The sequence below is a fragment of the Diachasma alloeum genome, unplaced genomic scaffold (genome assembly GCF_001412515.2).
Source record: "Diachasma alloeum isolate Michigan unplaced genomic scaffold, Dall2.0 Dall_scaffold_00430, whole genome shotgun sequence".
In the NCBI taxonomy this organism is placed as follows: domain Eukaryota; kingdom Metazoa; phylum Arthropoda; class Insecta; order Hymenoptera; family Braconidae; genus Diachasma; species Diachasma alloeum.
The window spans coordinates 708,740-736,075 of record NW_021680569.1 but is presented as its reverse complement, the minus strand read 5'-3'; the positions used below and the strand labels follow the sequence as shown (position 1 = coordinate 736,075).

At 39.5% G+C, this 27,336-nt stretch overlaps 1 protein-coding gene across 1 annotated transcript in view; it reads right to left on the bottom strand.

The window, feature by feature from the left end:
* Positions 1-6: 6 nt before the first annotated feature.
* Positions 7-27,336, bottom strand: part of LOC107042246 — a 35,306-nt gene continuing 7,976 nt past the window's right edge. The window contains exons 2-7 of the mRNA XM_015263224.2: positions 9,542-10,053; positions 8,158-8,553; positions 6,043-6,485; positions 3,602-5,167; positions 3,308-3,480; positions 7-3,113 (exon numbers count right to left, since the gene is read on the bottom strand). Coding sequence (XP_015118710.1) covers positions 2,878-3,113; positions 3,308-3,480; positions 3,602-5,167; positions 6,043-6,485; positions 8,158-8,553; positions 9,542-9,691 — 2,964 coding nt within the window. The 5' untranslated portion in view covers positions 9,692-10,053 and the 3' untranslated portion in view covers positions 7-2,877. The remainder of the gene's footprint in view (positions 3,114-3,307; positions 3,481-3,601; positions 5,168-6,042; positions 6,486-8,157; positions 8,554-9,541; positions 10,054-27,336) is intronic.

The following is a 27,336-nucleotide window of genomic DNA, read 5'->3' as shown; positions in this document are numbered from 1 at the left end:
CCCACATTTTGTTAACAACGACATAATATAATTTATTCATAATTAATCATATACAAAAGAAACATTTTTATTTAATTGGATGAATGGCACGAGTTTACAGAGAGAATGAAGACACTGTTATCAACAATAATCGAAATTATCTCTGCCATTGAATCTCAATAACCATTTTAATTATTATTTTATCTACCCTGCACAGTCCATCGGATGACTAGAGATAAATCCGAGCAGGGGAACATTTTGTTTCATTTGAAATCATACGAATCAATTGAACTCTCGGTTAAATCAAGTAGTTAATTGCCTGTGTTGTTATCATTTTGTCAAATATATTTTATTCGAGCTTTCCTTCATTTTCTGGAATGTATCGAGTCAATCAACAAATCAACAAACGACCGTCACTTTTCATAACCAAAAATACAAATTAATTATAATAGCTAATTATGAAATTATCAAATGAATTATTTACAATGCTCGAGTATTGAGAATTTCAATAAAGTCTAATGATTTAATTAAATAGATAAAGCTTTTCTTGCATTTTTAAAAATTCACTTACTTAGAATTAACTGACAATCACAAGGTCTTAAGAAAATATCGAGTGAAGGTAGCCTACGATGAAAATTAACAACTAGACGACTTTTCGTGAGTCTATTACTCGTTAAATGTTCCATCTAACACTATATTTTTCTCTAAATTTTTCATCTAGTGGCTAGTTACTATCATCTAATGCTGAATATCCAAAGTGTGCGCAATGTTCAATGTTTTTGAGAACGATGAATTGAAGAAATTATAAATCACAAAAATTAGGACAATTCTATCGTCTACTTCTTCAGTCGTAACACTATTCAGTCTATCCGCAAAGAATTGTTAAGAGAATACTTTAGAAATATGAGAGGATGATCATTTCGTTTCGTCATCTTCGAGGTACTGCTTCAAAGATGACGAATAAAAATGATTATTCAGTGGTGAAGTGGTTGAATAACAGACCAAAATGAGTGAATTCTCAATGAGTGATTTTGGGAGGGGTAATTCAGAATAATAAAAAGGAAATATTCAATTAATCCAAAATAAAGGAGAAGATGAGGAGAAGAAGCTTTTGTTGAAAATTAAATTCTCTGTAGAAATATTCTGGAACTTTTGATTATCAAAATTAATGAATAATCACTGAAAACCAAATAATTCATTACGATTCGTCACATCGCCACTGAATTCACTCCGAATTGAAAGAACCACTAAATAAAACAACGAAATTTCCCATGCGCTAGGATGTTCTACCCTTTCTCTACCAATAATTGAAGTTATCCCTCGTATTTCTCTCAGTAACTTACATTTTCACTATCACTACATTATTATCTTTGGTATACAGTTGATACTTCCTTATAAAATCGCTAAACGTGAAGACCCTCAATTAATCAATCATTTAAACGAATGACAAAACCAAAGAGTAACTATCGAGCAGTGTTTCTCATAGGAACAATTGGCAACGTGACAGCAACGTGCACTTGAATAATCAAAAAAGAATTGATATTCCAACATCTAGGGGAGTTTTTTTCTAGCTTCCAATGGTATTCTATTCGCGGAAAAATATACAGCACTCGATCGCAGACTATGAAAATACAGGCAACACTGATAACACTGTTGTCACATCACTTCAAATAATTTTTCTGTTATTGTGACAGAAGTGGAACTCTGGGCCATATTCAATGAGGTATTTTTCTCTCAGGGATATTATTATCGATTACAATTTTTTCTCATTCTTTTAATTAAACACTACGCATTACGAGTATGCATTCCTCTACTCTTGCATTTTTCTACAATTTTTTTTTCTATCGTGAAATTTATGATTTTGATATTTAGTTTATTCGTATAGCATTGATTTTTTTATAAATGGAATTCTAACTAGTGCGAGTGGACACCCAAGAATAGGCCCTTTAGTATAATTTCTAGTGATTTTTATTATCTATCATGATGTTATTGGATTAATTCAGTAATTCTGAAGAGGCGAAATAAGATGAATATCTTTGAATCTGGAGGAATTGCAGACATTTTCGTGTGACATTTTTTGTTGGCACCTCCTCTTGTTTTGCCACTTCATTACTGAATAAGGAACCTGCATGAAGCTCAATTTTTTTTATTCACCTACTCATGCATTTTTCATAGAATATGAAGAGCCAAACAGCAAAGAATATTGTGAGACATGACCTACACAATTAGTATGATCAATTGACATTCAATCCATTGATTATTAATTGATCAATTTAATTTTTGAAAGAATGTTTCATTGTGAACGTGATCTTGAAATTGGAAAAATTGAGAAAAATCATGCAAGTTCCCTCTTGTTCTCGCTATCAAGCAACTATTCTCAATTCTATTTTCATCGTGTAATTGAACAGAATAAAGAGATGATAAGTGAAGTGTAGAAGTGAGGAGAGTTTGGAAGATTCATCTCTCTATTTCGTTTAATTTAAAAATAAATTAAATTCAATTACTCTGCAATTGTAGAAAATTCCAATTTTTTTTTTCTACTTCTACGCTCTGAAAAGTTCATCCTTGATTACCAATCCAGGCTCATATTATTAATCAATTGATTTTCCATACGAAACGTTATATTATAAAACGAAAAAATCACCGGGAAAACTGTCCTCAAAATATCACTCGTCTCTAATTTTCCCATTCTGTTGATCTTGAGTATTTGTAGAGGCAGAAAAATATATATTGTCCCCCTGCAGAGGTATTAGTTGAGAAATAAAAACATCTTACCACTTTAGTTCGTCCCCTGTGTCGTAATTATTACTTTTGTTAAATTCAACGATACAAAGAGTTGTGAAAAATCTGGGGCAAAAAATACTCTGGATTATTTTTTGTTTGTCGTTTGTCAAGTGTTCAAGGCAACTCGTCGTGGAGGATCGTCTCGTGGAGGCACGTCTGCTTAAGTGTCGCTGACTGATCCTCGAGGCTACGTTTGAGTCCCTCAATCGTGTGCATCAGCATTTGCCTACGTAATTGGGTCAAATGATGCTGAAACATTTGGGTGTCTTGAGCATTTAGATTTGCCTCGGCTGTCAATCTCTCCTGACGTAGCTGGGCAACTTTTTCACGGAGTGATCTTCTCGAGTCATCTGTTGTCGTTTTAAAAAAATGAGACAAATTAAAAACAATTTGACAATCAATTGAGAATAATAATATGAAAAGGGAAAAGTGGAAATGTCAAAAATATTTTTTTGAAGATTACGAAAACAAAATGTGAAAAATTGTTTCATTCTCTCGCCTTTCCCCACTTCACGTCTGAATTAATACGAATCGATGGAGGTACCTGTATCATCAGTGGCTGTATCCCCATCGGAATTTCTCAGAACCACATGTCTTTCCCCCAGAGTCTTTTGTATTCTCCCATAGGTAGTACTACCAGCGTAAACTTTCCTCTTGACTGGCTCACTCTGGGGACAGTAGTACGTGCTCTCCTTAACAGGCCCCATATCGACAGACCTACGAAAAATCAATGAAACATAAGTCACCTCTCGTCGAGCCCCGAAAAAAAAAGTTCGAATCACTTGTTCTACCCTACCCCATTAAATTACCCACTTCACCCCTAATTTAATTCCCATACCTGAACGTCAACAACGGAGCCCTCCTCCTGGCCTCCCCCCTGTCCTCTGAATCCGAGGAACTGCTGGTAATCCCCTCATCCTTCTGCCTCATCTCCTTCTTCTTCCCAAATCCGTTCTTCGGTGCAGCCGAGAAAAGCGGATCCTTCGGGAAGTTCTCCACCCGTCCATCCTGACTGAAAGACCTGACCCCATTGACCTCCACCACTCGACTCCTAGCCCTCTCCCTCCCCTCCTCCATCATGGCCATCCTGCTAGCCACAAAACCCCTGCTTGGAGAGACCTGCGGAGTCCTCCTCCCGAGAACCGGTGAATCCGGACACTTGACCACTTCCTGCCTGTAACAATTCCTCTCCATAAACCGATGAAAGGGTGAGCCCATCTGATTGAACTGTCTCTTAGGACTAGTGTGTTCGATATCCTTGATGTTTCCACTCTGCAACTCCGGCTGGGAATTTCTGCTCTTCGAAAGCGCCAGTTCAATATTCAACTCGGTATTCTTTATCAACTCAACTCTCTTGTTAGCAAGCCCATTGTGAACTCGTCGAGAGGGCGAAGGAATCACCGGAGAGGATGCATTCTTCATATTAACCAGGATATTCTCAGCCTCCATGATGAGCTCCCTGTACTTTCTATCCGCCTCTTTGTCCGCCTCGATCAGCGCTATCTCCGACGCGAAAGTCGTCATGTAAGCATTTCCAGAGACTCTCTGTCTCACAATATTGCCATTGACGTAACTGATGGAGTTGGATCTTCTCTTGACGATTTCGTTCTCCATCAGGGAAGGATTGATGAAGTTTCTCGGGTCGTTCTGGCGGATTGGGGAGAGATTCTCGTTGACATCGTGGTGCTTCCTTCGACGCAAGCAGATCGGTGTCCCTCCGACACTCCTGCTGCCCTGATTGAAGCCCGAGTTCTTTAACAGCATTCGCTCCACCAAAACTCGATTCAAGTTTGCCGCAGCGTCATCGCATTTGTCGAAGATGGGCTTTCGCCGCTGGGACTGGCGTTTCTTTCGTTTCTCCAACGGTTTATCCTCGAGTTTCTTGTGACGGAGGCTCTGGCGTTTGGAACTGCTCCGGAGGCTCGAGCGGTGCTGCATTTCCTCCCTTGATCGACGCTTCAGGATGGAGTCGCGGAGGCGAGTGCTTCTTCGCGTTAGTTCGCTTGTAAAAGTGAAGTACGTGCAGTGCCCGGTGTTCGGGAAACTTCCCTCGAGGGTCTCCAGGTCCAGGAAGCTACCGTTGTCGATGTAGTCGAAGTCCGAGCTCTCGAAGGGGTCGTTCTCGTCACCCCCGTCCTGACCTGTGTCCACGTCCGACGGCGAGTGATTGACGTAGTCCTCGCAGTCTGTTGGATCGCTGTCTGAGAGAATGTCGGTTTCCTTCTCGTATATGTAGGACTCGTCGAACTTGCCCATCATCTCGTTGAGAGTTATGTCGTCCTCCGAGGATCTTATGCTCTGGGTTATTGAGGAGCCCGAGGAGCTTGAACTACTGCGGCGGGAGAGGCACGGGGGGAGCTTGGCGCGATCCATTCCCGGGGAGATTCGCCAGTTTTGGTTTATTCTAGGGGAGAGAATTTTTTATTGCGGGAGGGGACAACAAGCTTTTTTGCAGGCTTTTGTCAGTTTATTTGATGTTACAAGGGGGTCAAACTTTGGGAGGACAAAAACTAATGTTTGACTTGTCTTCTTTGCGAATTGACATTCTTCTGAAAATACACTGTTAAAAACTTTTGACTGAAATTTCCGGTAGACTTTTTTGCAATTTTCATCAAGTGACAGTTCCACTGGAATTTTAAGGAATTTCGTTATTGAAAACTCTAAATTAAAATTTTTTTTTTCGATTGAAATTACGAGAAGTTTTCATTGAAATCTGAAATTTAATCCCCCTAAATGCCTAGTCAACTTTCCATGAATTTTCCAAAGTAAATTTTAACCCATTATGTTTCATCACTTCGCAACAAAAATTTCTAAAGTCCATTCCCATTTTTTCTCGCTGATAAATCCCTTTGTATTATCATCATAACGTTTTCACAAAGTTAACTTTCCTATAAACCACGAAGAACATCTCATCATAACTTCCCCCATTCTTTTTCCCTTTCACTCGGCAAAAGAATTTCCCAAATAACAAGAGAGGAGTAACGGTGGAGTCCACTCGGGGGAATAGAAATTCACGAACATTGGAAACTCCGCAGACGCAGCGTGCCTCGGTCTCGTGATTAAAACTTTCGACGTTGGAAAATAGAAGAAAAATTGAGGAAAAGGGGGAGAAAAAAACGCGACGAAAATTCAATTGGTGCGAATGTACAGAATTTCATTGAATGAAACTGAATCGAATGATATCACGAAACTAGCACTAATTAAACCAAAAGTTTCGCGTATCGGCGGGACTTGTACTTGTAAATGTTTTTATTGAGTTTTCCCCTTGATGAAACTTACGGACTGCGACCAGCACTGAGACTCTCCTGTCTGCACTCCCTTCTTCCCTGGTTGGTGCGATGATTATTCACATTAACGTCACTAGCACTGCCCGAGGACTCGGTGAGTTTGAGTCCTGAACTGCTACTAGTTTCATTCAATGTTAAACGAGACTTGTAACCACCACCATTGCCACAACCAGTTGTACTAGAGCTGGATGAGTTGGCTGATAGCCATGGATTCGTACGTATTCGTGAACGTTGTCTTGGTGATTGGATGGTAGGTGATGAAACAAGTGGTGGTGGTATGGACGAAGGAATTGGCAAACTATTTCGTATCGTTACGTCTGCTGCTGAATACGACTCTGTTCTTCTGTGTACATGGGATGCATTACGATTTAGGGTCTGCGGACTTTGCTGACACTGCTGGGATTTGTGGGGGTGGCTGATTGCTACCTCTGTCCCCTGAAATTTCCGGCAAAAATTGATATAGCTGGGGTCAACCGGATGCTGATTCAATTTTTCGCTGCTAACGTCAATTTTTCAATTCAATTTTAACATTCGTGTTCTTAATATTGCAACATGTAATAGGGAGGAAAAAAAAACTCAGCCAGCTTGCAGAATCACAAATTCCCCCATCTCCCTGGATCCATTATTATTCATCCCTCGTTTGAGCTCGTGCTGACAATTCAATTTTTCATATTTCTGAGAGAAAAAAATTTAATGAAAACCTTTGTCAACAATATCCACCTAGAATAATTCGTGGAGAGTATCCCCGGAATTTTTGAATTTTCTGGACTCTCTGCACACTCTTTCCACCATTTCGACGTTCCCCACCAAGTCGAGCAATTTGATTTACATATTAAACGAACTCTACCACCCGTCGGCATTCATTGCACAGTGAGAATTTCATGAAAATAAAAGAGCAAAAATTGTGACGAGGAGTGACATTCGGTTCGTGTTAATTTGTCCGAGCGAAATTTGATTTCTAATGAATTTTGAAGGATAGTCAGTGACTCGAAAAGCTTCAAACATCGGTCAATGGGAATGAAAAAAATTGGAAAGAGGAGGAACCATGGTGGACAGTAACAAAAAGCCTTCCTCAGCAGTTTTCAAACTAGACATTTTCCTTCCTCCTTTTTTACACTCAAATATGTATACACGAGCGAGCGTCGCGAGAAGACTCGAAGAGAGATAGTGCCAGAGGTAAACAAGAAAAATAGAGGGGGGGGGCGGGGGGAGTGGCACGAAAAGCTTTGATGCCAGAAGCCGACCAACGGTATCTCTAAGAACTGCATCGTTGAGTTTTTTTAACTCCAGAGTGACACAGTGTGTTGAAATAGTTAATCTCGGGGTCATGAACTCTCTCAAAAGAAAATCATCATTCAATAATTTTCAACGCGTTTAAAAAAAAAACGGATGAAAGATTGAATGTCAGCATTTTGACTCCAATTAACCACGTGTGAGCACTCAACAAAACTCTGCCAACAGACCATATTCTAGAAAATTCGTAATTAAAAGAGGAAAAGCCACTCGCTCTCGATTATTCCACGAGTATTCATTAGTGAGTTATTATCATTCTCCACTCGACTGACTGATATTTTTCAGTGCGACTGTATTTCTCACACGGGTTCATTCAATTATACTGTTGTAATTGACAACATTTGTCCAACATCCAGCGGCTTTTCCTCCCCTTTTAAAAATGAAGGGATATTTTCTCATTCTGTCTCTTATAATTTATCAGAGCTGGGTGAAATTGCATTTGAATCACTAATTGAAATATTCATGTTTGATTGGTATTTCAATTTCGCAGGATTCAACAAATGAGAGTTGAATAGATAAAGCTGAAACTTTTTTCAAGTGCGATCGATTTTGCTCATGACTTAACAATATTTTTACACCTAAATTTCCCCAAATTGAAAATTCCGCTGGCGCATCTTCCGCTAGTTTCAGCTACGTTTTTGATAACTTCATTTAGAAGGAATAAAACAGTTTATATTCCATCATAAAATATACAAGACTCTTGGTAAAAAGAATGAATCATGTAAAATGTTATTACATCACGAGTAATTATTTTTCATTTACTCTTCCGGCAATATCAGTCAGCCCTGTACTTCACGCAATGTTTTTTCAGTACCTTGAATGGAGTACTGGTGCGAATCTCTCCAGCTAGTTTATTTTCCCTCGTCATGGTAATGTTTCCGTTCACCCTGTTCTCAGTTGGCTCCTCCTGCTTCTCATTTCCCGGACCGTTGGCCACACCGCACTTTGCACTTCTTGTTCCCTTGTTACTTTGAAAATAATGCTTACCAGTTCTTATATTAATGTAATACTCAGGTGGGAAACTTGCACCTGGCGATGTGCCGTCCGTTGAGTAACCAGTGCTGTATGCACTCTCTGGTGATGAGAGATTAACACTACCGTTTCCACCGGAATTACCAGACGATGAGTTTGTCGTTGTGCCAACGTATGTGGCTGTTTTACCGAGGATAATACTGTCTACGTTTTTAGCTGGTGAATTCAATGGATGGACCTGGCAAAAGGAGAACAGAATTATTCTGGGAATATGGGATAACAAGCCAAAATGGAACAGTGGGAATTCGTGACTCAAAGGGAATGCCCTAATTGGGTGTCTAACCAATCTTTGTAATGGAGAGTCCTTTATACTCGGGAAATACGAATTCATGATGCCTTCAAAGACCATTCCTACATTTCATCATTAAAATTGACGAAAAAAGAAAACGATTTGATGCATTATTAAATTATTTTACTGCTTCATGTTTCAATGGAACTTGAAAATGATTTTTCGATGAATATATTTAAATCCAATGGAAATAACGAGATTTCCATTCATTTTCGAGGAAAATTAGCTCATAATTTCCATAGAATACAAAATATTTTCATTCCTCATCTGAATTTGAATAATTTTTTCTCGTCTGGCACAACTCAGTATTTCTCTACTTAATTTTAAAAATTTGTAGAAAAGAAATCCCTCCGGAATGCAGTTGCCCTCATTATGCACACATCATAATTCCAGTGGTAGCATTCAAGTTGCCGTTCAGATATTGGGCTTTAAATGCTGTTCATAAATATCACACCGGGCACTTTGGCAAGCTTTCATTATTCGACCCATCGAGAACTGAATATTAAACAGTAACACGACGGGTGGAAAAAGCCCAGTAAATATTCTCGACAAAGACTCGTCCCCTGGGGTGAATATATGAGTCTGACATAAGACCCCCTAATGGAACTGGTTTTTTTCTTATTCAGTTTATTTAACGAATACTTGGAAGCTTTTAAAGCACTAATTCTCCCATTTCCCTTCATTAAACATGAGCAAATCACATGAAGTTATTTATTAATTGTTAATTAGAATTATTTGCAGTGAAATTCAATTGAGAAGTTTTAATTTAAAAAATTCTAAAGGAACGGAGAAATCGAAAAAATGAAGAATGCAGCCTAGAGTCGTAATTTTTTCATTCAGTCCTTTCATCAGCACTCGTCTGAGTGAATTAACGTACCTGATGAGGTGCTGGTGATCGATTGGCACTGTGGCTCCCCGGTGAATTGCAATTTGAGTCAAAGCCCTTGTCGCCCTTTTTACGATCCTTTTTTTTCTTCGGTCGCACGATATGCGCCTCCATCCACGTGCGCAACTTCGTGCCGAACATGATTATGCTGACTCCAGTATTATTAAACCCTCTCGTACTCTCCTTCTCCACAATTTTCTCACAGTTTCATTCGCACAGTAATTATTTACAAACGTGAATGCAGAAGAATTTTCGCCAGTCTATTTCGAGGCGTTTTTTTTTCTCCTTCTCGCTTATTCTCTTTTGTCGTCTAGACCCTTTTCACGGGATTTTATTCAGCTGAGAGTCGTTAGTATCCCACAGAGCTCGTCATTAACATACTAATCGTTGTATCCACCTCTTAGTTAGCAGGGAATCCGAATACCGGGAGATACACGTTGGCAGATCCCTATCTTTCATTTTGCGAGGGCCGTGGATACTTACTGCATCCATCAGCGAAGAATCTGGAACATTTCCAGGGGAAAAATATTTCATGAAATATTCTAGGCGAGTGGAAATACTTTCGTGAGAAAATTCCATTCAAGATTTTCCAAAGGGATTAAAAGTTGACGATAAAAAAATTCTCGTGATTTTATACTGCAAATGATTTCGCTAATGTAAAGAAAAACAATGCAGAACTTTTCTGAAAAAAAAAATTTATTGGAAGAATTCGGAACATTTCGAGAGAAAAAATATTTGCTGGAATATTTTCGACGCGTGGAAATAGTTTCGCGAGAAAATTCCATTGGAGAATTTTTTGCGCTCTCTAGAGTGGAACTAAGCAGCAATAGAACCTTCAAAATGAATAGAAAGTCAGCGATAAAGAAATTTCCGTGATTGTGTAATGCAAATCTAGTTCAGAATTTGATATTGAGTCATTTATCTTCTTCAACATGTGAAAAAGGAGAGTGCAGCAACTTTAAATTTCTTTACATTTAAAAAGTCACTACCAACTCTTCTGAAGAAAAAAAAAATTTGATTGGACAGAGTGAAAAGTGTTCGGTTGTCCAAACTTTTTTTTTTACCCCAAGATAAGACGGGAAAAGCTTTTACCCGGAAACGTATAGCATTGGAAAGTTTCAGAGGATGCCCTCTCGTATAATATAAGGGACAAGAGCTGACTTCTGTTGTACTGAAACATTCGAGAGTGGAATGGGGCACAGGTTGAGAAGCTATCGGGGTTGGGGTATTCGATGCGTCTGCCATTTTCATTGCCTCCGTTGAGTTGAGGATCGAAAGAGGCAGAGAGGCGTAAAAACGTGATTCCACAGTTTACGGTGAAATCACAACCACTGAGAGGGGCTGTAATTAACTCGGCAAAGCATTTCTAGGGAATCTACTTCCATCAATTCATCAAAAAGTGAGAAAAATGAATTTTCGAGGGATACATTGTCACAGCTGAGTGATAAAAACCATCACCTCCCTCTCACACTCCCTGTTTTGTGTGTGCATCCCTTCAATTTCCCTCACGCGAGGGTGAATACATGGCCTTCTGTCACGCACCCTCCCACGACTGCCTTTTTTCCCCTCCACTTCACATATTGAGTAATTAAACGAATTAAACGATAAGGACGGATGAATTTACTGGTGATGATGAGATCAATTGAAAATTAAAAAAGTTCATTTTCCGATTGCTATTGAAATTTACCCCATCATTTTACGATTCATTCAATATTCGGAGAAGCATTCCATCGAAACGAAAACATTACTTTAGATTGGAGAATTTATATGAATTTAACTCTTTGGAAGCAACATTTTTAATTAAAAAATTGTTTTGGGGCATCTCCCACAGACAACTGCATGCATTATCCATCACGTGGGATGAAACATTCGAAACAATGACTGAAAATTCCATCAGCATTCCCCAAAATACCCCCGAGTACTCGCGTGAAATGTGATTTCCCTCTCATTGTCAGACGAGACGAGTACAAACTCTGCACTGATGGTGTCCCATTGTAGTAAAATTGATGTGCGTCAGTGGCTCAACTGCGTTTGTCTATCCTGGTTTTGTTAGATAACGCTGTCCATCGAGGATCATACACCATCGAGTGCATGCTAGCACACTCCTCGGTGGATTATTGGCGGCGAAGGGTTGTACAGCCACAACTCACTCTCGGGGCGATCCTCCCTTCGCTTGGGCACACGTGGGAATCATTCTGCGAGATCCTCCCCACGATCAGCCAAATGGAGATGCATCGAAACGTCATGTATATACATGATGTAGCGGGAGTGGCAATGCCACTGTATTTGGTCCAGAGTCAAAGCCCTGTTAGTGTCCAGTGCCATTCGACAAACCAACGCAAGGGGAGTCATTGCATCTGGCGGCGGGAATGCGTCGGGGGTGAAACTACCCTGCAATTTATTGTGGTCAGCTGGTAACTCGATCTTCAAACCCCTTTCAGCCATTACCATTTTTAATTTATATTTACGATAGGATAAATGAGGGGTTTCTTATTCAGAAACGTACTTGTTTTATTTTGGGGCCTTTAGTGGTGGAAAAAAATTGAATTTTCATGGAGTTGACTTTGGCCCCGAAAGAAAAAAAAAATTTGCTTCGACATTTCTGGCCCGGCCGAGGGTTTCATTGGCATTACCGGGGTCAATAAATACAGAATCAACATTCACTTGACGAAAAAACTCGATTTTGACGAAAGTCGACTTTCCCCCGGGGAAAATCCAAGATCTGCAACTTGACCCCGGGTGAAAAAAAAATTTTTTATTTCAACATTTCTGGCGCGGCCGAGGGTTTCATTGACATTAGCGGGGTCAATAAATACACAATCAACATTCACTTCACGAAAAAACTCGATTTTGGCGAAAGTCGCCTATCCCCCGGGAAAAATCCAAGATCTGACACTTTGGCCCCGGGTGAAAAAAAAAATTTTTATTTCGACATTTCTGGCACCTCTGAGGGTTTCATTAGCATCAGAATCGTCAGTAGATACAGAATCCCCGCTCACTCGGCGAAAAAATTCGATTTTGCCGAAAGTCGACTTTCCCCCGGGAAAAATCCAAGATCTGACACTTTGGCCCCGAGTGAAAAAAGAATGAAATGTCAGTGGCATTATAGTGTATTAAATTGTCGTAATCTTCTAAAAAAGGGAAGATCGAGAGACGATTCCGTTTCATTCCAGAAATCACATAAATGTCTTGAACTAATATTGAATCTTCTGTAAAGAATTTCCGCAAATCTTCGTAGAATGGAAGACCCCTAAAAATATTAATGGACCATATGGACCTTTGCTCCTAATATCTGAAGTACATTTGACACCTCATCACTCCCGAAAACTCGATGATGAAGGGTGGGACATAATCAAATAGGTTTAAGCCCCACCCATTCACCCACTGGCTCGTCGTCTTTATTTCCGGCTTGGGAATCCCGTAAGGGTGACGTCTACAGACTCCCTCGATGTACCCAAAATCTCAGGGGCCACCTACCACCATAATTTCCGTCCAATTTTAATCCTCCGCACGTGCAAGGCGACGAGGAAAATCATGGCTAAAAAAGGAGAATCATAAGACGGGATTTACGGTGGCCCGTAATAACCCTCTGATGGATTTTTCGTTGCCTCAAAATGAGATTAACCGATCCCCTCAGAAATTTTCGCCCATCCCACTCGTAAATTCACTCGATGAATTGAAATATCACGAGTAAATGTTCGAATAATTTTCCCCTATGTTTGTGTCTGGTGAGTGCTGGGGATTAAACGATGCGTGAGAAATTTTCCAGCGTCACAACTCCGAGAGACTTTTGTTGATGGAAATATCACGAGTCTCGGGGACATACGAATTCGATTCCCAAATGACCAGTCCTGTAGGCGTGAGCAGTCAGACTGTCCGATCTGGGTGCAGTCGTGCGTAAGTGCATTGGAAGGGTTGATTCAATGCAGGAAAAATTGAAATTTAATTGAAAGAAGGGACTTTGAAATTTGTATACAGTATTACAGACATTTTTAGCTTCTTTTTAAATGTCGCTAATTCATTGAACCTTTGGTGAAACTGAATTTTTTTAATTTCATTTTTTTTTTTTTTTTTTTTTTTTTTTTTTTTTTTTTTTTTTTTTTTTTTTTTTTTTTTTTTTTTTTTTTTTTTTTTTTTTTTTTTTTTTTTTTTTTTTNCAGAATGGTGAGATCTAACCATTTTTAAAGTCTTGATCAATCGCCATATAGTCTCATCAGACTCGAAGCGATATAAAATAAGCATAAAAAAAAAAAATTTCATTTTTTTTAAAGTCAAAAGTGTCCATTGCCCTCCCCTAGGGATATTTTTAAAAAATCCACTCTAAAGATAACTTTGTTTGCAATTGCAACAAATAAAAAAATACTTCAATAATTCACTCAAAGCTCAAACTCCATAAATATTTCCTTCACTCGTCCGTATTGATTGGCTCCTTCCATTCGATTTATTTGCTCTTCTGAGACTCCCAAGTTTGTTAATGTCTTTTTATAGTGATCGACTTAACGTCTCGAATGACGTGTCAGATATGTGTGAGCGACCGGCAGACGACGCTTGGAACGCGCGAATTGTAAACCAAAAAAAAGTCCAGCCAAAATTAACTGCCGGAGCGACCATGACTCACAACATCCAGATATACATTTAAGCTCAATGTTTTCCAGTGACGACTGCTCCATTCAAAATATTTTCCATTCACTCTCGGTATTCCCTGTTTATTTATCTTCCGCAAGGTTCCCCATCAAGTCGTGCAGGAAAAAAAATCCCGTAAATAATCAGCGGAGGAATTCATTTATTTTGGCGAAATGAAATTGCTCCGTAAATTGGCCTCATGAATTAATTTATTTCTCTTCATGCAGGGAAATTTCCGTCCATCCTTCCTGCGTTATCTTTTTTTATTATAAAAAATAATCTCATAACAGATTATCGCTCATGAAAATTAATGAAGCTAAATTTCGGGGGGTTGTGGAGCTAAAATGAGGTGTCAGAATTTTTCTTCTCTCTCTCGGAAATTACGGTTAAATGGCCTGAGGTAGCGGTGAAAAGAGGGGAGTTGTGAAAAGATACTCCCTGTTGGCAAAATACATGCACAATAATGCCAGCCCTCTCAAGGCAGTTACACCCCCTGAATATATTTTTTTCTCGTAATTTTTTTCTTCCTCGGTAAATCGAACAAGTGATACTGACCCAGTGCAGATCGCACGATATTTCTCGCTCTTATCCTTTAAAAAATATCTCGCGATCAAATATTGACGTTTATGGAGCCGACTCGAGGCGGTGGGATTCATTGCAAATGCGGATCAGGGGGAATCTGTCGAGGAGTTTTGGCAGAGGGAGAGTTGCAGCCCCTACCCTTCACAAAAAAGGAGGAAAAGCCTGTTAAACGTCTGGAGAGACGCCAGGATGTTGTATTACTATGGCTCCTGTCCAGGATATATTCGTGTTTGAAATTCCAAGGATGTTGGCTCGACATAACACTAGAATTTTCATGAAAATATGAATTTTAATAAAGGTAGATTGGCGAGACTACTCAACTATCAAGACAATGACTTTGATACAGTAAGAATTCACGCCGTAATAAATACGTTAAATCCTTCAACTTTTTCTTATTTTCAAATGAATAAATAACTTAATTAATAATTGAAATACATAAGCGACGGGACAACAAAAACTTCCACAACAGTCTCAATAAAAAAAAATCTGTATAAATACTAACACTAATAAAATTATTTTAATCCCCTCAAATTTTCCGCATTGTTAAATAGATGAATAATTATCTCCCCCAACGGATTCATTATCCCGCCAATATTTCAATCACCAATTAAAATACCGCAAAATAAACGACAGAACAACAAAAACCTCAATCCGGAAATATTAAAATGGCAATCGTGCATTGTTTCATGAAAAATAGTCCGAGCAAAACGGCAAAATTTCCCCACAAATACTGAAACAAAAAGAAAAGATGAAGATAAAAAATCTTGGAGGGTGGAAGGAATAAAAAAGAGAAATGTACCCTCGAAAAACGATGATTGTGGTTTAAAATGGGCGAAGCCCCTTGAAACATCCAAAAGAGTATAGAAATACAGAGTGAGGAGGAGAAAAATAAAAAAATGAAACAAAAAATATTCCGCCCGGCACTTGGTGAAATGGCGCTTCGTTAGAGCGAGCACCTTTTCACCGAACAATTCACTCTGTTCCACTCTTATTCGTACACCCCCCCCCCCCCCCCCACCCCACGGCGGTGGCGTTAATGCCCATCCCTATTTTCCTTGTATAGTTCTATCAGCGTTAGTCTCTCACTCGGGAGTGTCCAAATGATACGTACAAACATAAATGGGGTGTCGAAGTGTCTACACGTGTGGCAATAGTACAGAGTCATTTTCCTTTGTTGCAACGGAATAGAGTTTTCTTCGTGGGATGGGAATGGAGAAAATGGGAATATCTAGCAGTGAGACATAACTATTAATTCACCGATGTATTCTTGTATTGCGGGGTGAATGTGTGGTTAATGCAAGAGGTCGGCATTTCCGGGGGAAAGCAGAAGTCATTTGGGAGATGTAATGGCGCTAATGTCTCGGATTTGGGAGACTTTAAATGTTACCGGGAGAAGAGCTCTATTACCAAGTGGTATTTGATGTATGGCACTTGCAATTTACACTTTAATCTGATTTTAAAGTATTGCATATAAGTGCTGAATGTAACTTGACATCAATTATTGAATGACAAATGAGAAGGGCGGAGTAAAATAAACTGTTTGTGATTTGAACGACTCAGGTCTCATTTTGAAAGTAAAGGAAATCACTGGACAACAAAAAATCAATAAATAGAGCAATTTCATTCTGCTATTCTCGAGTTTTCGCGGCTAAAGTAGTCCGTTTACCAGAGCTGATGTCAAAGAACCCATAAAAGTACTATCTTTACGCGAGTATTGCCAAAATCCCCAACAGATCAAGCTCAAATACATTCAACGAATATTGGCAGACCGAATCCAACAAAAGTGAGTTTCCCACTTCAGCAATCTCCATCGAAATGCCTTTGCCTCTGTAATGCAGTGACTCCCACTCTCCGCGATATTCCAAAAAATTTGAATTTTACATTACATCGTCAATCCCACATGACGTCTGGCAGCCCCTATCCACCGGCGCATCTGAATAATGCCTCCGGAGAACTTTGACGAACCTGGGATACACCCAAATCCCCATTTCGCCCGCACTCGAGTCTTTCTCCCTCAATCGTAGGGAAATAAGAGGACAAACAAGAGTCAGAACAGTGAGCACGAATTTGACCCTGGGGTGTTCCCTCTGGTAATTTTCCCCGGGGGCTTTTTCAAGTCCTTGGAGAAAGTGCCTCATGAAGTCCTCCATGATGAGGGGTTTCGAGTGACGAGAGCAAGCCCGTCCTCTCCCATGAATTTAGACTCATAAATAAATTCACAGTGTCTTCTGGGCATCTCCAATTGTCCCACCCTTTTGTTTTTTTTTTGCGTGCAATTTTTCTACTTTGCTTCTCTCCTCGGCGAGCGGGCAAATGGGAAGATTGAAAATCACTTCAGACTGCTTCAATCTATTATTTACCTATTAAGAAGTGGAGACGGAAGGAGTGGAACTTCATTACTCTCTTCTTTTTTTCAATTACTGAGGAGCTGCTGTAGACAAGGAGAGATTCTCTTGAAAAGCCGTTCACAAAGACCATTTACTAGGCTCTCGTCGTATCAACGGTTTTGGAGCATTCTGGCAAGTGAAAACAAAAGATGCTGGATCGATCCGCAGATCTCGGATTCCGTCGCGTCGCTGAGTCAACCAATATTTTCTCGATTTTCTTTTTCTCAACAAATAAAGAGGCTTCTGTATTTGCAGCTCGAGTGGCTTTAATGAGTTTCGGAGGAATGAAAGAAACATGAGGAAATGGAAATGAGGGGTATTACGAGTGGATAAACATCAATATTTTCTATGCAGGATGAGTCTGATGGGGAATTGAATAAATATTATTGTCAACCTTGCATTTTTCACCCCTCGTCTTTGTACCAAATTTTTCTCTCGAAAAAATAATGCATTCATTCATACACGCGTGATAATTCCTCTAAAAAAATTAAATCGATAAAAATAAATTCAACTCCCAATGCCATTCGTCCTGAATTTTCCCCCATTTCACGAAAACACGAGGAAATGGAGATGGGAAGTATCACAAGCGAATAAACATAAATATTTTCTATGCAAGATGAGTCCGATGGGGAATTGAATAAATAATATTATCAACTTTGGATTTTTCCTTCCTCGTCACCTCGTCCTTGAAGCATTCATTTCTTTAAAAAAAATACCGCAACATTCATTCACACACGTGACAATTCCTCCCAAAAAATCCGATCGATAGCAATAAATCTTGAATCCCCATGCGATTGATCCTGAATGTTTCCCTCATTTCACCTACTTCAGTAAAAGACGAATCCACGTTATCTGGAGTAAACGTGCATAGTATTTTATTGTCACAGATTGGACAGAACGCGGGGGTGAAGGTTACGCTGTAGATATCTGGGGGCAGCTGCAGTATCTCTGGGAATGGGGTAAAGGGTTCGATTGAGCACCTCTGCATCGTACCGGGGTTGCGATGGTTGTCATGGTAACGCGCGTGAGCTACATCCTCCCTCCCACCCCCGGGTGCAGTGCCAACCGGATCTACAGGTCGGTAAAGATCGATAAAAGATGGATGAACAATTCACGTTCATTTTATTGGTTTTTTTTACTCCCCTTTTTGTTTATTATTTTTTCTCATTAAAATGGGCATTCGATGATTCCCGTTGTGAGTCGGCGTACGTATGGGTGAGGATGGAGATGCATGCGCAGGGTTGGCTGGCTGCCCGCGGTAAAAAAAACTACCCCCCTTGAGATGCCGGTAGTAGGAGAGAGAATTTTTATTCAAGAGGCAGCCCAGCCTCTCGAGAGAACGATCACTGGGCCCCTGTAGCAATTGGAACGTTGTTGCAGTGCTATCTTATCCCGTTTCTACGTGTTTCTATTCATGACTTGGGTGCGCGCATGTGTGGGCTTCGCCTCGTGGAGGAACTATAGACAGAGGGTTTTGATATGCGGGGCTGTTCGGACGCCTCTAGGGGGTGAACTGCCACCCCGTCTAAGGGTCCAATGCATAATTCCAGAATATCAACAGCGTCACGAACTTTGTTACGGATTAATTGGGATTGGAATATTTGGGTGGGGGAGGGTGCAAGACTGGCTAGGGGGTTTCCACACTCTGTTTATCAAACTTGGATTAATTTTTTCTTTTTCGTTGTTAGGAGAGAGGCTGGATCATTATTTTTAACCGGGTCACTATTTTAATTTGAGGAGTTGGGGAGATTGGCAGCTGTAATGCTAATAATTGGACCTGACAAGTTCTACTTGGGTCTTTCCGTTCAGAACTGGATAGGTCTTGGGAAGCCTCTTCCCAAGTGCTTCCGAGACCCTTCTACCTCTGGTTATGTCCCATTTCAGCACTTGTTAGGTGTAAGTAGGACTTGTATTCAGACTTTCCAAATCCTTGCCGGTCCCCGTAATTCTATGGGCCTATATTAAATCTGCGTTCATATCCCTGTTTACTCATGCGTTATTGAAATCAAAAATGCAATTATGGTTTTTTTTTAATCTCGAAAATCGACATTCCACGAGAGGGTGGAGGGGAGATGCATGTATGTGGAGGCTTGACATTTTTACCCAACAAGGAGAGAAGGTTGCAGAATCTATTCTAGCCACTCTTGTCCATCCGCTTGCATGCATTATCCAAATAAAAAATGAAAGTGTTAACAAATCTGACCCTTATTCCAAGTAAAAACCGAAAATCTGACCCTGTGGCCCCCGGTGAGAAATTTTTTTTTTCAGTTCTCACTTTTTCCACATACTTTTGAGAGTTCTGAATAGCCCGTCGCTTAAATAGTTGGAATCAACGTTCACCCGGCTAAAAAATTCGATTTTGGCGAAAAATCCAAGATCTGACACTTTGACCCTTGTGACCCTTGGACCGACTTTCCCCCCGGAAAAATCCAAGATCCGACACTTTGGCCTCCGGTGAAAAATTTTTTTTTTCATTTTTCACTTTTTCCACATACTTTTGATAGTTCTGAATAGCCCGTCGCTTAAATAGTTGGAATCAACGTTCACCCGGCTAAAAAATTCGATTTTGGCGAAAAATCCAAGATCTGACACTTTGACCCTTGTGACCCTTGGACCGACTTTCCCCCCGGAAAAATCCAAGATCCGACACTTTGGCCTCCGGTGAAAAAAATTTTTTTTCATTTTTCACTTTTTCCACATACTTTTGATAGTTCTGAATAGCCCGTCGCTTAAATAGTTGGAATCAACGTTCACCCGGCTAAAAAATTCGATTTTGGCGAAAGTCGACCTTCCCCGGGAAAAACCGAAAATCTGACCCTTTGAAAATTTGAAAAAAAAAACTTTCTCAGTTTTCACTTTTTTCACATACTTTTGAGAGTTCTGAATAGCCCGTCGCTCAAATAGTTGGAATCAACGCTCACCCAGCTAAAAAATTCGATTTTGGCGAAAGTCGACTTTCCCTCTGGAAAAACAGAAAATCTGACTCTTTGGCTCGGGGTGAAAAAAAAAATTTTATTTCGACTTTTGTCGCGCCTTCGGGGGTTTCATTGGCATCAGAATTGTTAGAAAATACAGAATCAACTTTCACTTGGCGAAAAAATTCAATTTTGGCGAAAATCGACTTTCACCCTTGACCCACGTGAAAATGAAAAATTTTTTTTCCCCATTTCTGTCACCTCCGAGGGTTTCATTGGCATCAGGGGGTCAATAAATACAGAATCAACGTTCACTATTTTTTATTTAAACACCGCCTGCAAACGGGGAGATGAGGGTGGCTAAACTATATTCTGCAACCCTGTCTCCTCGTTGGCTACAAATTTCAACCCTCCGCATACATGCCTTCCCCTTCACCCGCTCGTAAAATCACGCGTTCTCGGTAGCATCGAGGAGGACTTCTCAGGACCGAAAAGAACTGAGGATTCGAAAGGTCTCTGGAAAAGTACGTCGCAGAACTGATTAGGACTTACCAGGTCCATCTAGGTCTGGAGAGATCTTGAAAGACCTGTGTACGTCCAATCAGAACCAAATCCTCGACTCAGGGCTGAACAGAGAAAATGAGGACCTGTTTATTCCCACTTGTGCAACTTCCTTAATGATCTAATTTGGAATATTTTGAGAAATTGGAGAGCTAGAAAATTGGTGGAATTATCGAAAAAAAATCAATTGAAAGTTTTTGAACTTTTTGGAAAGTCACAGGATTTTTCTAGGAGTTCGCAGAATTGGGTTGACTCTACACGTCAGTCAAAACTCCGGAATTTCAGGAATTTAATGATATTTCGAGCTGTCTAGGCGCCCCAGGCCTCCCTCCCCTGATTCGACTGACAAAAAGAATTGGGTTAATGAATTCTCACGCTCAGTGGGGAAAACTTAACACTTTTCTCTTCTAAAAAATCCTAGACCCGAAGAGAAATTAATTCAACTAAACATTTTTTAATTATTAAAATGAGATTTTTCAAAAAAATTATTTTGAGTTTTCCAATAATTTTGAGTCCAGATCACAATCTTTAAAACAAATCTTTCTCCTTTGGGATATAGTTAAAATGAATTATCGTAATACCTAGACATGTCTAGACAGCCCAGTCTTCTTCCCCCTGAATCCACTGAATTGGGTTAATAAATTCCCATTCTCATCGGGGAAAACTACACTTTCTCTAATAAAACCCTAAACCCAAAGAGAAATTACCGTGATTTAAGTTTCCGAAGGTCTTAAAACGAATTTTTTTGGAATATTCAATTTGAGTTGTCCAATAATTTCAAATCAAGATCACAAGCCTCAAAACAAATCTTTCTTCTTTGTGCTGTAGTTTAAAAAAACACAGCAATAGCTAGACACGTCTAGACACCTCCTTTTCCCCCTGAATTCACTGAATTGGGTTGATGAATTCCCATTCTAAGTAAGAATTTAGCTTAGAAATTCCTCGACTCCCTTTGATGCATCAGCCTCAGTCAACTCAAACTGAATAAGGGCGGTTGGTCTGTAATTGAATCAGCGAAGAGCACCCGACTCGGTTTGCTACTCAACACGGAATTGTGGTTGATTAACAGTGCTTCCACTTTGACATACCCACTGGAATCAAGTAAAGACCAGCCCCTCCCCACCCCACCCCACAAACCCCTCATATCTGAGAGATCTCGATTAAAGGTTGGCGAGTGCCCCCCAAAATCTTATCATCAAATGAGCCGGTAATTTATTCAGCACTCGTTGGAAATACGGGTATTGTGTTTTACTCGCTTTGTGCAGCCACTGCTGGTTCAATTATCGCTGGGAAACTACCTGCAGCTCGAGTGAAACGAGCCCGAGTGGTTCGACCGATCGAAGTGAATCGCGTGGGTCGTACTCTTTGGTCGCCTCGTGCTATTCGAAATTACCCCAGCGTGAAATCGCCCCATTATAATCTTATACTCTTGACTCCACTGCGACTCCTGTCATTTCATCTTTTCCCCCGGTTTTTTCCGTTTTTATGCTAAATTAATGGAGAAATGTCAGGGGTCGACATAAATTCCGCATTCATATTGAGGATACGAGGACATTTTATATCTTCGTAAAATCATCAAGTTTGTCAATTAAATGGTATGGGAAATTTCATTTTTTAATGGGTTCTCTTCTTATGAATATAATAAATACAGTGATGAAAATTTTTGGGTAAAATTTCTGGTACACTCCTTGGAAAGTTTTATCACATTGAAGTTTCACCGGCATTCCCAAGAATTTCGTTTTTGAAAACTTGAAAAATTATGGAAAAATCGATTGTAACTGTAATTTTATGAAAATTAATAGTAATCAGGACAATCCGGGTGAATATATTCTTGAATTTTCAATTAATTCATGATGTCACTCCTACGAATTACTTGTCAACTGCCCATGAATTTGAAGAATTTCTAAAAAAAAATTTACTAAATTTTCTAAAATGAAGAGATTTATTACGATTTCGAAAATAATTATGAAGTACTAATAGTCTCATTTGAATAAAATATCCTGAAATGACAATAATTTTAGAATAAACCCTGGAATTCTCCGGAGAACTAAACACAATACTACGAAAAATTCTGCCATTTCAACCGGAAGTATAAAAACCTCCTAAAACCAAATTTACGAAGAATGTACAACAATGAGAATTGTGTGGGCTGAGGGTAACCTCAAAGGCCCAACATTAAAGACACACGTGTATACAACCCGTCGACTTGTAAACCAAAAAACAAAACGAATTTCCCCGCAAGCCCTTGACGCCCGCTTTTTCCATCTTTCATCCACTCAACATTTTTTACAAACTCCATTTCTTTTTCCTCTTGTGTACCTCCACCCAGACAAGGTCGCTGTTTATATTCGCTGGGCTCCTCGTTCCCTCTTATTTCATTCTCTCCTCACTATTATTTTTATTTCAGAGACTCTGGAGAGACTGAATTAGAGGGTAGTGAGTCACAAAAGTGACAAAGAAATGAAAACTTTATTTTTTTTCCTATTTTCGCATTGAGAACAGAATGATGACGGCAGTCCCATCCCGATGTGTATAAATCCCGGAGAGTTTGTATACAAACTCTATATCGTAGAGTATCGGATATATCCTTTCTACCTCGAGACCATCCAAAGTCCCTCCCGTGGGTATTTTTGTATTTCCTTCTACTTCTTCGATGTTTCAAATTGAATTTAAACCTAAAAGAGAATCCCTTATACTCTTGGTTACGCCTCTTCAGACTCGTATCCCCTTTGTTCCTCATCTCTTCGATGTAAATATAAGAAAAATAGAAATAAAAGGAGAAAATATTATGCAATGAAATTTCGATTCTGGCGTTTGCAGACTCAAAACATTTCCATTTTCCATTCATTCCCATTCTCGTTTCATTCTGTCGAAGGACGACGAGGGGGAGGGGGGGGGCGACCCCTTGTCAGATAAATTCGTTATCAACCCATTGCATTTTCCTCGTTATTCTCCCTACACCCACGGAATATGAGAAGTGGTAAAAATATTTCCAGAAAAAAATGAGTTTTTGCAGTTGTATTCCGTTCAATTGCTTCAATGTCTTTATTTTCTGTGGCATTCATGTAATGGAGAGGTACACGTCAGTCACGACGGCATATGAAGCCCTCGAGGAAGGTCCAGTTGATGGAAAACCCTTTCATATGGAACATGTTTTTTATTTTTGTTGCAATTTCCCGGGATGTGTCTCGTGTATTCATTTAAATAGGTAGACTACCGGCTGTTCCACTCGAGATTATGTGTCACCGGGGATTGTGTGCAGAGCATAGAGAAATAGAGTAACTGATCCGTGTTGTATTGTGATGATGACACCCTTTTGATGAGGCTTTAATAATTTATTTTTCATTTTTTACAATGAAGTTTGAGTTATTTTTTATGGGATATTTTAATAGAAATGTGAATTCGGGTGTAACATGTTTCAATGGAGATGTAAATTAGAAAACCTCATGTAATTCATTTTTTTTTTTTCAGATAATCCCGGATTTCTGAACGGAATTCACTGGTATCTGAGACGATAAAACTCATCCTCTCCGAAAAAGGTAAGTTTTCCTCTTAGTTTTCCCTTTTTAGTTCGATTTATGGTGGCACCGAAATCGTGGAAATTCCAGGATAAATGGAGGTACCAATGCCGTTCCACTTTTATGGGGGTACTCAAACCCTTCGATGCACCTAACGGTTTTCCTCTTTCTCACAAAAGAATAATAAAATATCCTCTCCGTCCGTTATCTGGACCCAGTGCTTATCAGGGCTGTGTTTATATCCGCAAAACCCTTGGGTTTTTTTTTTCACAGAAAATCTCGATTTATCACGTCTTCCCCTCTTCTTTTTTCTTTCGTTTTGTGCCCCCCTTTTTCCACTTGAACCCTGCGGAAACCGCGCGGAAATATTTATCACTGCAACTTTAACACTAGCAGTCTCAACGGCTCGGATACTGCCCTCACGTGTAATTGCAAAATGTTTACATCGGGATTTATTGAACGGCAGTTTGCATTCAACTTTACATTTTTTTCTTTCTATTTTGTGGGATTGTTCAGTGCTAGGAACAGTGGAAAAGTTTACCAACGGCCGTTCAACACATTGGAGAATTTTTTTTCCGAGGGATAGACGAGGAACCGGGACGGGGGGCGAGGAGTAGGAAAGTTAACTGGGTTGAACTCTGAAATTAGAATTGAGCGAAAATAAGTGAATCGAGGAGGTGAATCGGAGTAAATATTGTCCATTTCCCTTGATGTTTATGAGTTAGATCAAATGGGAGTGACTTTGGCGGGTGATTTGTGGTATTTCAGTCTCTTCTTCAAACAAATGTCGGATTCAACTCAATTTTTTTTTTCAACTGGAGTTGTTTTATGCCTGGCGATAAATCTGGAATTATCTAGGTAACGAGAGGGTCTAAGAGAAAATGTGAAAAGACTTTTTGTTTTGGAAATTTGATTCTCCACAAAAAAAGTCTTCTCATGTTTTTTTCTAAAATCACTCATTACCGAGATAATTTCACATTTATGAAAGATTCAAATGTGGATTTTTCGTCGCGCCTGAGAGATTAAAGATTTAGTTTCCTTTTGGATGAAATTTCACAAGTGCAAGCTGCAACAAACAGCCTTTTGATGCTCCAATTTCCCTGAATTCATCCGCTTGTTGAGTCTCTCAGCTAATTATTCATAAAGATAGATGTATGGATGTGATTTTAACTGACATCTCATTTTCGTGGAACTGTCTGTATGCAAAATGCAACTGGGAGAATTGATTCATGTCGTCACCGTCTCAATCGCCGTCGGGCTTAATCGGTGAGTGTCAGAGTTCGGTATTCGGAGAACTTTAAATGGCAATAACTACTCGGACTAGTGGATACTGACCCACATGTGTTGCTTTGAGAACTCGATACGGCTGTTTCCTGTATTGTTGTATTTTTCAAACGCACTGGGATATTTCACGGTCTGTGTGCTGTGAAATATATGAGATCACATTAAACATCAAACCACTGGTGTATTTCACATGTCGGGAAAACAATTTTCTGCTTTCGGGGGCAGTTATTGTCTGAATAAATCAGAGTAAATTGATTAATTCGAATCAGTGAATGAGGGAATTCAATTATTTGATTCGTGTCATCAAAATGATTTCAATTCAACTAATTAAACAAAGTGAATAATTGATTCGATGGAAATGAAAATTGTAAGAAGAGAACGAGTTGATCTCAATTTTTTTCTTTAATCATTTTTTTGAACAAGAAAATGTCAAGCTATTTTTTTATAGCAGATGAAATCCTCTTGCACAATGAGTAATGTAAACTTCGGATTAAAAAAAAGATGGAAAGAACGAAAAAAAAATCGCAAAGTCAATTTTTTTTACGCCTGACAATCCGTGAAAATCGCCGATCCAAAACATTACAACTGGAATTGGATTTTATCTCTGCTCATCCCTCTATTTCGTTTATAAGGGGAATAAACGCGGTCAGGGTAAAAACATGTCGTTCCGCATGTTCCCAAGCGCCATGAGATGAGAAACAAAAAAAATCAGAGAAGAAACCTCGAATATCGACGTTAGCACCCTTGAACCCTCCGGCGTCCCTCAATTTCCCTCTTCCGGGATTAAATGGCACCCGAAGTCCATCGAATTCCACGGAACGATTTCCATTTTTTTTCTCCCTTTCCGCCGTTGAATCTTTTCTTCTCGTTACCACACACGCCTAAATCGTCGTCTCGACGTTTTTATGCCCTCTCCCATGCAAAAGTACATAACGACAATAGCAGAGGCCCTGGAAATTCGCCAACGAGTGCTTCGATTTATCCAGGGATTTCCAATTTATTTCTCCGAAATGTTTTCACTCAAACGCAGAAATAAAACTTGGGCAGCGATGTTGACAATCATTGAGAACACGAAATACGAGGTGGAGAAGGGGTGGGTCGCAAAATGTAGTGCAGATGATTTTAAGAACGATTTTCCCAACCAGGGGAGACTCATCTCATGTGTCACACGTGTCAGACACTCATGTAAAACATGCCTCAGTAGTCTCCACGTGGTCTCTTTATTTCCCGAGAATAATAGGACAGAAGACCCAAACGAGTTCAAATGACTCACACAATGCATAACGTCTATGGAAATTCGGGGCGCAGACTTCTGGTATAAACCACCAACTCTCCCTTTTGTTCGCTACCATTGTTCATCACGTGTGTAAATGAATTTTGAGTTAATAGATGTTACATTTATTCGAGCATAATGCAATATTGAATCTTTTATTATTATTTAACATTGAGACTATCTCATGATGAATAGATTTCATTGAATCAGTGAATCACTCAACAATGATTACATTTTAATCCGCTTTATGTGCATGAATAATTCATTGTCAACGCATCAACAGATGTAAAGAATCAGATTTAAAAATTGAGAAGATAAATTTAATCAATGACAATTTTTATTTCATGAGAAACTTTTTTATTAGTTATCTACCGCCGTTAATTCACTGATTAATCAATTCACGTCCCGTAAATTTGGGGTGCATGGGACCATCAAAAAAAGAAGAATATTTATATGGCCGTGACTATTCGCACCATTGCGTGAATCACTCCCGTACACTCCATACACTACTCCACGCATACTCCACGCATGCGTGAAGTTTGTGTGTTTCACGCAGCCGAATTTTCATACTGCTGTGTATTTCACGCAGGTGAAGTTTCATACTAGTGTGTGTTTCACGCAGTTGTATTTTTATACACCTGTG